The 12773-nt window shown below is 46.3% G+C and overlaps 1 protein-coding gene across 1 annotated transcript in view; it reads right to left on the reverse strand.

Moving 5' to 3' along the window:
* The window catches only part of SI (sucrase-isomaltase), a 1019699-nt gene that overhangs the window by 565005 nt on the left and 441921 nt on the right, over positions 1-12773 (reverse strand). Inside the window, exons 29-32 of the mRNA XM_069618482.1 lie at positions 10077-10189; positions 9848-9973; positions 2008-2136; positions 934-1044 (exon numbers count right to left, since the gene is read on the reverse strand). Of these exons, the coding sequence (XP_069474583.1) occupies positions 934-1044; positions 2008-2136; positions 9848-9973; positions 10077-10189 (479 nt within the window). The remainder of the gene's footprint in view (positions 1-933; positions 1045-2007; positions 2137-9847; positions 9974-10076; positions 10190-12773) is intronic.

The raw sequence follows: 12773 nt of genomic DNA on the forward strand, positions 1-12773 counted from the left end.
CCCGTGCGGTGTATATGAACATTTTCATTTAAAGCGAGAAGCTTCAAGGTTGCATCCTGCAATGTTGAAGCTGCTCGCTTTGGTGTAAATGAAAGTGTTCATATACACCCGTGTGTTGTATATGAATACTTTCATGTACACCAAAGCAAGCAGCTTTAACGTTGCAGCAACGTTGAAGCTGCTTGCTTTGGTGTACATTAAAAGTGTCCATACACAACATGGGTGTATGTGGACACTTCCATTTACACCAAACAAGGCTTTTTGTGGCACTCCTCCAGTTTAACTGCACCAAAAGGGTACCGTATATGTGCGCTAGTTTAGCGCACATATTAAACTGGAGGAGTGCCACAAGAATAGGTTTCCAAAAAGACACTTTACAAATGTGGCGGTTGCTAGGTTGGTTTCCAACCCATCCTAGCAACCGCCACATGTAATCAGAAAGTGGCGCATTCCTTCCCACTTCGGAAGAATGCACCACCTTCAGAATAGGTCTTAAGTACCGAAAAGGTTGTTAACCCTTTTAACGTTCTTTTCGGTACTTTACTTAACACCTTGATGAGAATCGGGGCCTGAGACTGTTTGGTAGCTCAGCTTCAGTGACACTCAAGAACCCAGACAGCTGCATTGCCCATTACTCTTTGCAATCAATTCAATCTATTTTGTGAACATGCATTCAGCGTAGTTCCTTCCATGTCAAAGTAGGAAAGTGGGCGATTATGCAAGCATAGTTAAATAGTAACAACCTCATTAACATAGGAATCTTCTGAAAAGTAAATGGTGAGGCATGTGTGCTCCCTAAACTATCTTTACTCAGTCCACTATACCCCATTCAATCACTGAATTGTTTGTGGCGCCCTTTTCCACACGTTTAATTGCTTGCAGTTTTCCCTATTGTACACCTATCGCAGAACCATTGCAACCAAATGTACATACCTTTCCCCATACGATTTGGTCTTCATTCGGCCATTTAATGAAAACATCGTTCTGGACTCCTCGCTCAAAAGCTTCATATGGCTCGGTTTCATTCCCAGCGATTGCTGGATCCTAAAATTAATAGTACATAGGAGAAAGCAAGGCTTTACTCTAACGACTGAATATGGCTTTTTTTTTCAATAAATCTAAAACATTATGTTGCTAAAATATTGAATTGGAATTACCATTCTATATAGGCTGAAATATATTCAATATAGATTTGCATTGTTTCAACTTAAGTTGTTTACATTTGGTAGAAAACGTTTGTCTTTTTTTGCATATATGCATACATATATAAAACAATAGGTCTTTCAGATTTGAAACATTACGTAGGATTACTCATATTTGGGATAGCTAGCATTCAAGACCTGATAGGTCCATTTCGTGTTAAATGCCTCAAACAAATGGACCTATGTGTCCATTAAAGCTGGGAGCTGCAAAGCTGAATCAGCCTAATAATGCTATCAGCTATCGGACATCTCCTGGTCTGCTAAAACCACAAGCTGTACATAATTGGTATAGCACTTGCAAAATGTTGTCCATCAATATTCAATACAGTCATTCCACTTACAGAACTGGTCAGGTAGTACAAAAGAAAAGTAAGTTACACGACCTGGGAGGATAGCTCAGCGGCAACGTGCTCGCTTTGCAAACAAGAGGACACAAAGCAACACAGGTTCGATCCCCGGTTCGCGTTATAAATACGCAACTAAGACAAACAACTATGCAACTAAAACAAACAATTCCTGTAACAGCGCCTTGATGCCCGTGGGCTGTGTCAGCACTTTAAAAAAATGCAATAAATAAAATGTGATTTAAACTATTAAATTATCGCTCATAATGTTGCATAGATATACACAGATAGATTAGACACACAACTAGAAAGATACAGAGTTTAAATATAAGATAGATTGATATTGGAGTTTACTGTTTTTGACATTCAAACCCAACATTATTAATCATGAATACGTGCTGCTATGAATGAGTGCCGACGAGTGAGATCTGTTCTATAACCTGGTGTAGAGGTGTACGCACCAGAATGATAATGAATCGCATGCCTTCTGAGTGGAGGAGGTCCACTAGCTGCGGGAGTTGACTGAAGTCTTTGCTTAGTGTGAAATCCATCTGTCTCGTCATGTAATCAATGTCGGTGTACTGAACATCCTGCAAAAGAAACAGTGCACATTGAGAGGTGCTCATTTAATCCACCCGTCATTTTTTATTTTATTGGAACGGCTAGTTCCATTAAGATAACAGGGAGCCTCTAAATTGTGGGCAACATACAATTAAGTTTTCAATAATTCACATTTTCAAACGAAATATCCTGATAGAGGAATGTTATATTTGACAATAGCACTAAGGGGGGCAATTAAGGGCCCGATTCATGTAATATTGGCCTGTTTCAAAGTGAATTTTCACAGCTGAAAAGTCCGGGCAAAGTCATTTGTACTGCAAAATTGACTATGCGCCTACTTTGCCCGAACTTTGCACGGCAAACATACCCTTTGCACAGTTCCAGGAATCAGGGTTTGTGTCGGCCGTGCAAAGTGTCTTTTCAGCAGTGCAAATTCACGTTCAACCGGGCAAATATTCCATTAATTGGGCCCCAAGTGTCACCTGTACGTGTACAGTGCAGTAGGCCAAATACGTGGTCGAATCTGCACGCGAAATAGTTACATATGGTGGTTGACAAAGACTCCCACACGCACTATGCACAATTTACACCTTCCACACTTTGGCCCTCATTACGACCCTGGCGGAAATCAACCGACCGGACCGCCATAGCGTAAATAGCGTTTCCGCCATTGCACGATGGAGCAAAGTGCGGCTCATTCCGACTCATCGGGCACGAGCACCACGCCATGGCGGAAGTGCAAAGTCCGCGATGGCGGAAATGACCCCAAAACGGCCCACACCGCCGCCGTACGGCGCCCTAGGTGCAATACCGCCACCCATCTCAGCGGACACCGCAGTGAGCGCCAACCGGAAAGTACGGTGACCGTAAATATACGGAAACGGAAGTAAAAGCATGGTCCCGGAACGGGAAACATCACGCCGTACACCTATAAAACCACAAATCCCACACAACCATTAAAAATACTACCCTGAGACACATCCCAACCCGTCATCCACCCTAGTGAAACCAAGAAAAATGGGAAAAGTAGCGAAGAAAGCGTGCGACCGCAAGCGGCAGGTCCACTTCTCCCGTGAGGAACTCACCGTGCTCACAGAGACCCTCCAGGAGAATGCTGCCGCCGTCTTCTCCACGCAAATGACCAGGACGGCACTTGCGAACAAGAAGGCCATATGGGCCCTGGTGGCACAGCGGGTAAGTGCGGTGGGGACCGCACCCCGCAACCCACAGCAATGCAGAAAGCGATGGGACGACCTGCGGATACGCGTCCGTAGCATACTTTCTGCCAACCGCAACATTGCCACAGCTACCGGGGGAGGATCGGAATCACCCATCAAGTTGACCCCCTGGGAAGAAATCTGTGCCTCCACCATTGGAATGGAGAGCATAGAGGGAGTCGGAGGGATGGAGAAAGGAGTGCAGACATCCGAAGAATCAGGTAGGTGTCCCAAATAAAACAATGCCAAAACCACAATGTCCAATCATGTGAAGTACCACGTGCCCACATAGTGCAACAGTAACACATGTCCAGGAGAACGTCCACATACATAGGCCTGATAGCACACTTTAAAACTCACATCAAATACATAAATAATTAAAAAAAACCCTCTACACGTGCAGCAGGCACACCCTAACTGCAGGCTGCCAAACAACTGCACCCTCACTCCACACACAAATGAAACCACCTCCAAGGCCCAGACCCAAATCACCCTCAGGTACCACCCCAATGCATGTGATACATTGCCATTCCAATTCCCACAGACCCATTAATAACGCTCGCCCTCCTTTACTCCACCACAGGGTCCGATCCAAACGACGAGCTCCAGGACACCCCTACCAGCACACCTGCAAAGAGGGCCAAGACCAACGGCCAAAGACCCTCCACCTCAGCTGCACGCATCAAGACACGGAAGCAGCACAAATCAAGTGGCAGCACAGAGGAGGGAACTCCAACAGGCACCCCAGCAGCCAGCATGCCGACAACACCACCACCACAGGTCCCCCCAATGGATGCAACAGTAGGCACTGCTTCTGGTGGCAGCAGCACCATAGGTGACACTGCATTAATGGCAGCATGCTCCGACACAGAAAACGGGGATGTCGAAGTCAGATCCATCCATGACCTGTCCCAATCCTCCTGTCTGTTCCATCCCGTACACCATGAGGATACCACGCAGGGGCACCCACAAGACGACGACTGGCCATCCCCCACAAGCCCTGTGGCAAGGCAACATGAGGTGAACAGCCACTCTGTGACACCCCCGCAAATGGCCATGGCCCAGCAGAGGCAACAGTCCCTCAAACAGTTAATCGTGCAACAGCAGCAACTGGCCACGCTCCTCAAGGACCATGCCGATGAATGTGGGGGCACTAAGGCAGACATAGAAACATCAACTGAGACACTTAGGGCAGAAATGGAGAGAAGTACAGAGACACTAAGGGCACAAATGGAGAGTAGCACCGAGAGCCTGAGAGTACAAATGGAGAGAAGCACCGAGAGCCTGAGGGGGGAACTGCATGCGACGTCCAAAGACGTATGTGCCGAACTTGCCGCAGTGCGCCGTGTGCTCACTGAGCTCTCACAAACCCTTAGGGACATGCATGGACGTGAGCAGGCAGAGACATCATCCGTTGCAAGTTCCATCCAGGGCAGCGCCCAACGTAGATCTGGGAGGAACCTGCGCTCCACAGGCAGGGGTGCCCCTGATACCCGCAGAGGGGGCTTGCAATAGCGACTGCCCACTGACAATGAGCATCTTTGGACACTGGTGTTCGGGGGGGAGGTAGGAGGGTGGAGGGGGTGTGTTGGGCTCACTTGGGTGGCGGGTCGATAGGGTGTTTAACATGATATCACATATGCCATAAACAATGCACAATCATCCAATGAGATGTGTGGACATTGATCTTTGTGTACGAGGCCATTATAGGTGTACAGTCCATATTGTGCATGTTCCAGACACACACAGTGCCACGAGTCCCGTGTCCATGTATCAGCCACCAGGCGTGAGTGCTAGAAGCATGCATCTATGAGATGCTGACGAATGTCACGGCCCTCCTGTGCCTCGCAGACTCCTTGAGGTGCTGCCACATCCCCACCCTCATCATGACCATCTTCAGGTGCTTGCAGTTCTGCGTCAGGGGGCATGGGCACATTTCTACGTACGCACATGTTGTGTAGCATGACACATGCCATCACCATCTTTGCAACCTTCACATGGCGGTACAGGAGTGCCCCGCCAGACCTGCTGAGGCAGCGGAAACGAGTCTTCAGTAGGCCGAATGCCTGTTCTATGACTACACGGGTACGTGAGTGGGCATGGTTGTAGTCCTCCTCATGCTGGTCCCGTGGATTCCGGACTGGTGTGAGGAGCCATCTCTTCAGTGGATACCCGGCATCACCTGTATGTGGACAATAAACGAATTATGTGGAATGCCATTGCTACGTACGCACCCCCCCCCCTTCCTGCCATGTCATTGCCGCATCACATACCCCACATCATCATGCATGAAATGAGACTCACCGAGTAGCCAGGATCTGTTCCCTGCGTGTCGCTCCATGTAGCGTGGTATTGTAGAGTTCCTCAAGACCATAGAATCATGGGTTGATCCAGGGAATCGGGCACAACAATGTGTAATGATCCTGTTGGAGTCACACACCATTTGTACATTCAGAGAATTAAATTGTTTTCGGTTGCGGTACTGGGCCTCCATGGCATGTGGGACGACCAATTCCACATGGGTGCAGTCGATGGCACCAATGCAACCCGGTATGCCGGCAAGTGCATGGAATCCCACTTTTGTGTTGGTAATTTCCTGCTCCGAGCGTGGTAGAGAGATGTAGTCGTCTGCGTGCTGCAGGAGGGCATCGAGCACTTGCAATAGTGTCCGTGAGAACAGTGGCTGTGATATGCCATGCAACTGTCCGACTGTGTGCTGGTAGGTTCCTGTGGCCAGGAAGTGGAGTACAGACACCACCTTCAGTAGGGGTGGGATGGCGGTTGGGCTATCTATCATGCTGACAAGGTCAGCCTGTGTCATGTCCACAATGGCGGTTATGGTGTCCCGGTCCAAACGGTAGAGGGTGTGGATCTGCTCATCAGTGAGGTTGAACGGATGTGCTCGGAGGCGTGGGATTGCGGGCTGCCTGCGTGGTGGTAGTGGCTGTGCTGGCGGCCCTTGCTGGCCCTGCCTTGCCCTCCTCCTCCTCCTGCGTCTCCTCCGTGCGGCCGGTTGTAGTTGGTGTTCGTCTTCTTCTTGAAGTTGGAGTACTTGCAGAGCTATCAGGTCCCCCAGGGCCAACATAGCTAGTCCTGCCGGTAGCATTTCGGAGTGGGTGTGGTTGTGGGAGGAGACTGGGTGTGCAATTTATGTGTTTTCAGGCTGTATGGCCTCCACCTTTGGTGATTCATTCCACCTGTGCAAGCTGCTCTCCCCTTTGGGCGAGCACGTCCCGCACACAACGCTGCAATTTGACGAATGGCATCTTGCTATTGCAATCATGTATTTGTACCCGATGGCAGTGTAACATTGGTTGATATGTTCATTCGGCTATGATCCCATTGTTTCACATACTATCTTTGCAGTCGCGAACAGACTTGTGAAGGGTCAGTGGAACGTAGTACTCGAGTAACGATGGACCCGCATCCAACACTGTACCGAGGTTCACCGACGGGCGGGGCGTCCCATTTGTGAGTGAAGGCAGTTGCCATTTTCACACACAGCCGCACTAGATAGATTAATTTGTGATTTCAAGCGGCCACAGATGCCTTTTCGACGTGATGTTGCAAATGAGGAATTCGAAGGGCGGCGCTTTCGGTTTTCAGCTAGCGGCGAGGAGATGCCCACAGGTCTGACTGCAAATATAACATTCTATTGTTCAATGTCCTTGGGACAGGGGCCATGGCGAGGATGCAATGATTGATATGAATAGTTTGGGATGCGCAATAGCGAAGTGGGCGATGAGGCCGGACGTTCCCAAATACATGTTACTTCACAACACTGGAATTACGGGCTGGGGCACAGTGGATTTTGCAGGCTGCATAACGCACAGACTCAATGGAAATTTCACATGTTATGTGAGTATGGAAACAGGCGTTTTCATTACGGGATGAGGGAATGATGTATGGATGCATGGACAGATGATTTGATACAGAGTTTGCCAGGTACAGGGCTTCTTGGAATCTATCCGCCTCCCCTGCGTTATGTGATGCAGGGCTGCCATAGTGGGACCATCGTCTATCTGGCCTTGTTGAGCCCTCCCTGTCTCGACGCGCCTTCAAACACTTGTGTCTATGCACGTTACCAATCCCATCTGATGGATTCTGTTTTAACTGACGCATGCACAGGTACACTCGTTTGTGATGGTGTTTTCACCTCGATATAGATAGTTATGATTCGCAAGTGGTTTTTGGGTGGTGATGATCCTTTGGAGTGGGCTAGCATGCATATGGCTGTGGATTTGGTGTGATCATTGAAGTGAGTAATTCAAATGTAGTTCTGATGGCCATACTATTCTTTTTCATTTCATTTGGTTGACAGGTATCTCCTCCCCTTTTGCCACTGCCATCTGTATGCCACTCCTGCAGATGGATTTTACTCCCGACACCTGCTGCTTCGTGTTAATCAGTGGAGCAGCATTACGATCTTATGGGACGATCGCCAATGGGCCACATGCCCTTACGCAGTACTAGTGGCTAGGAGCAACATTTCGGCCTTTCAGCTGGACTAGTGCCTCCCTATTGGGACGGCCCTGCGGTTCTAGGCGCTTCCATGTTGCCTTTTCGTACGAGAATGTAGCCCCTGTGTACCATGAAGGAACAGGGCGTCACACAAGAAGTAGCTGGTCATTTATTGCGGATGCAGCCCACAATGGTGAAATGTGTTTTGGAGTTCATGGCCTAATGGCTGTATGGGCTTGGTGAATTTGTTGTGCATTAAATTTCTATTCTGATATGAACCGTGTAGCGTTCTTCTTTGCAAGTGATGTGGCATATTCCTATTTGGGGAGCGATGTATTGTGAGGAGATCTGCATTGGGTTCCAGCTTCGGAGTATAGTTGCGTGGTACTGTGCTGGGCGCGTTTGCCTACGAAGCCCAGTGAGGTCAGGGATAAGGGCTGCCAATATGACTGTTTTGATGATGTCATGCTCAGAGGCGGGGGATTAGCTTTTGTGTAACAAATGCCGGTCAGCCAGTTGGATTGGTGGAATGATGTGATTATCGGAATATTGCTGGTCACAGGTGCCTGTGTTTGCCTGCGTTTCTTGGTGGGAGACTGAGGTCATGTCCATTTGTATGGCTTCTGTATTCGTGCCATCTGTGCCCTGCAGCTCCCATTGGCCCCTCTTGAGATTCATTTGTTCGTTGGCAGGCATGGCTGACTAGTACATTTCACTGGTTGCATTGTGTGACTTCATTGCACCTACGGGGAGTTGTACAATGTGGCCAGGGAGCGGTGTACAGGCACTCAGTGGGGCCGTTTACGGTTGGTTCGCGATGCCGTACTTCTCACCATGGCGGAATGGTACTTTCCGCCGTGCTTGATGGCGTTAGGTGCATGTCCGCTAGGGTCAGAATTCGCGTACCGTTGCGCCATGGTGGTAATTACGGTTTGGCATGGCGCGCGCGCGCGTACTTGGTGCAGTTAGCGTTGGCGTTCACTACGGTGTCGCTAATGGCATCGTACTTTGCGGTGACGGGTCATAATCGCACCGAGCGCTATTCGATGGCGGTATTGCATTTCCGCCATCGTTTTTCGATTTCCGCCAGGGTCGTAATGAGGCCCTTTGTGTTTGATTTCAAAAGCATTTGTTCAATGGGATTGTTTCCAAATGGCAATGAGTCACATACAAAAACAGAAAATCACAGGCAGAAATCTATGATGGGAATGTGAACAGAGGACAACAAAACATAGTTTCTTTTATTTCTTCCCAGAAATTGTTGTCCAGCTTTAGAATACGTGAACAATTTTCAGATAAAATGTGAAGAAAAAAAAGTTAAGTTTGATTTGCATAGGTTCCAAATTTGACTTAGACAAGGTTGAAATGGGGAACCGTTGCTACAAGAGAACGTTATGCATCAACATTCTCCAACTGCAAGTGTAGGTGTGCCGATAATTGAGACTTCCAGAATGTTCCCATTATGCAACAATGTTCTCCTTTCCCACATTATGACATTATAACCCAATGTGAATAAGAGTTCAAGTCTTTTACATTAGCAAGGCCCTTTTGTCATTGTAATGTTGCTTAATGCTCCTTAATTCACGTTTTACTCCAACACCTTTTACCTTTAATGATCAACTATTTACTAAGGTATATATTTTCAAAAAATTCAATTTCCATGTATTATCTTTATACTATGTGTTTCTTTACACGTGGTTTTACTAGATTCAGTACTTCACCATGCCCCCAACTGCACCAACATAGTTACAAGTATTGGGAGAATAGCTCAGGGGCAACATGCTCCCCTTGGAAACAAGATGACACGGAGCCCTACAGGTTTGATCCCCGAGTCCGTGCTTTGAAACCTCTGGTTATTAAGCACGTTATAAATAACCAATCATATCATACGATTGTGAATGTAACAGTGGACATAATTGGATACCTTACAGACATAGTTGTTCCTCCCACATTTACAACATATTGGCCTGCAACATCAGTTCTAAAGAAGCTTAAATTGTTTAACTTTAGTTCCACTGATCCCTGCCCCCTTAGGAAAACTGAGTATATTGGGTTTACTCACGTAGGGGATATTGGCTGCCTTCATTTCTTCATACAGTTGTTTTACTTCTGTATCATTTTGATATCCATAGCGGCAAAGTTGGAACCCCAATGCCCAATATGCCGGCATAACAGGTCGCCCAACAAGCTAAAAAAATATGAATGCAAGGATATATATTTTAGAAATACACTTCAATTATTAATGAATAAGTATAAAATATATAAACACAAATTAAATATTTAGTGAATACCGCAGTATACTCCTGAACAACATTCTCAGGTGTTGGTCCTAAAACCATGTAGAAGTCCAAAATTCCTCCAATGGTGCGATATGTTAGAGCAGGTGTCGGTTGGAATGTAACATCTATGAATATAAACAAAAAAGGATGTGAGATTAGGGGACATTAAAAGCCCAACAGTGAAGTTTTTAAAGGGACAGATTTGGAAGAATTACTATTATTAGCAGATTATCAGACTCTAAAAGCACAAAGCTTATTGTGAAAATCATCTATATAGTTAGCTAATCTTCTCATGCTTTCACTTGCAACATCAGTAAAACAACAGCAACAACAGCAAAGTAGCAGGCCTTCAAATTAAAATTAACAAAAAGAAAGAATCCATAACTAAATTGACAAACTCCTCTAACATTGCCCCGTTGCCCACACCCCAACACCCTATGCCCAACCCACTTACCCGCTTCAGCTTTTCCAAAGTCTCCACCCTAGAAGTGGAAAAAATCATTCTCAGCCTCAAACCATCAAACTGCAAGGGTGACCCTTCCACTTCACAAATCATTAAAGATGCGGCAAGAGACCTCTCACCATTCATTACCAAACTCATTAATGCCTCCTTTTCCTCAGGCACCATCACTAGCAACCTTAAAGAGTCCTGGGTCCTCCCTCTTCTCAATAAACCCTCTCTTGATCCTTCTATACCCACCAACCACAGGCCTATTACCACCGTCCCCTTCCTGCTCAAAATATTAGACAAGACAGCACACCAACAAATACAAAAATACCTTGAACAAAACCAGCTCCTGGGTATTCGGCAATCAGGCTTTAGACCCCAACATGGGACAGAAACGGCCCTTATCGATCTAAAGGCGCAAATTGACACCCTGAGAGATAATGGGAAAACTGCTCTACTGCTTCCCCTAGACCTCTCGGCAGCATTCGATCTAGTAGATCACACAATTCTATGCAACCACTTGGACTCAGCTGCCCACTTCTCCCAAGAAGCCATCGGTTGGATCGAGTCATTCCTAAGTAACAGATCTATGCGCTTCTCAACCTCAGCCGCCGCCGGCCCAATCCCAATCACTTGCAGAGTCCCTCAGCGATCTTGTGTCTCCCCCACACTGTACAACGTGTTCACGAAGCCACTGTTTCACGATCTCGATGGGCTGGGTATCACCGACACTAACTATGCCGATTATACCCAGATCCTCATCCCGTTGACGGGAGATTACAACCATGATTTGGCCTTGGTGAACAGGGTCCACGTCATCATCCATGCATGGATGGCTTCTCATAGTCCATGCCTGAATGATGACAAGACCAAACTCATCATCCTCGGTTCCACCCCCAACGTCACCAAATTGGATCACAAATACATCAGCTTCATCATTTACGGGAACCCGATCAAGGTAGCCAAAGAAGTGAAAACATTACGAATATACATTGACTCCTCCCTCTCCTTCCACAAACAGAGAGAACATATTTCCAATATCAGGAGAGCTCATAATTGGCTTACCATTTCAGACAAAATCATGCTAAATATAGCCTCCCTAACTCATAAATGCCTCAACAATGCTGCCCCCGCTACCTAGTCAACAGAATAAATGTATATACCCCTAACAGACCTACTAGGACCTCAAATGCACATTTGCTCACAGTTCCCAGGTTCAAACGAACCGAAACAGGCGGCAACAGCTTTCAGGTGAAAGCAGCCCAACATTGGAACTCCCTACCGCCCTCCCTAAAAACTCCTCAATCCTACACCCACTTTAGACATAACTATGTCCAGTGGATAAAACACAATGACTGTTAATTGACTGCCTAACCTACCATGCCACTGTAAACTATGTAAATATGTATGTTTTTTAAAATGTATATCACGGCCTCTATTGTAACTGTTCCAACCAATGTACTCACTGTAACTACTGGACAGCATTGTAACTAAGCTGAGAATAATCTTTGCTCCTGCGCCCTCTTACCCTCGGGTCTGGCGCGCAATACAAATGAATAAACTGAACTAAATCAGCTACTTTAAAGTATGCAAATCTCTCTCATTCTCTCTTCCATTTTCCCTCTCTCTCTCTCTCTCTCTCTCTCTCTCTCTCTCTCCCCCTCTCTCTCTCTTTCTCTCCCTCTCTTATTACCTGTCTCTATTCCTCTGAAGCCTTGCTCATTTGCTGACAGTCTGTCTTTTTTTACTTTCTTGATCTCTTTCTCATTGTCACTCATCCTTTCGCTCTCTTTTATTTCACTTGCAATCTTACTTTTTAAGTCTTTCTATCACTTTCTGCTTCTTTACTTCTATGTATCGTTTACTTCCTCTCACTTCCCTGCACTTAAATTCATTTTAACTTTAGATGTTCTTGTCAATTCAAAAAACAGAATTAAGCAGTTCATGAGTACCTTTGTGTGAACACACATCCCATTAGTTCAGGCACTGTTACACCAAATATCACATGTGCCATCAATAATGAAAACATGAATGGAAATACAAATGCAACAATCGGTAACATATTGATCGGCCCACAAATGACTTCACAAATTACTGAATTGCTGAGAATAATTCACACCTATTGCTATATTCAATAAAGGAAACCCTTCCTGGAACATAAAAAGCACCCACAATTGATGTACATTTAGACCTGAATAAAATACACTGATGTTACCAACTGTATCCCACATCACCACCCTTTTGCTTGACATATGCCCGTT

Source organism: Ambystoma mexicanum, chromosome 10 (assembly GCF_040938575.1).
Source record: "Ambystoma mexicanum isolate Mex_15411 chromosome 10, UKY_AmexF1_1, whole genome shotgun sequence".
Taxonomy (NCBI): Eukaryota; Metazoa; Chordata; class Amphibia; order Caudata; family Ambystomatidae; genus Ambystoma; species Ambystoma mexicanum.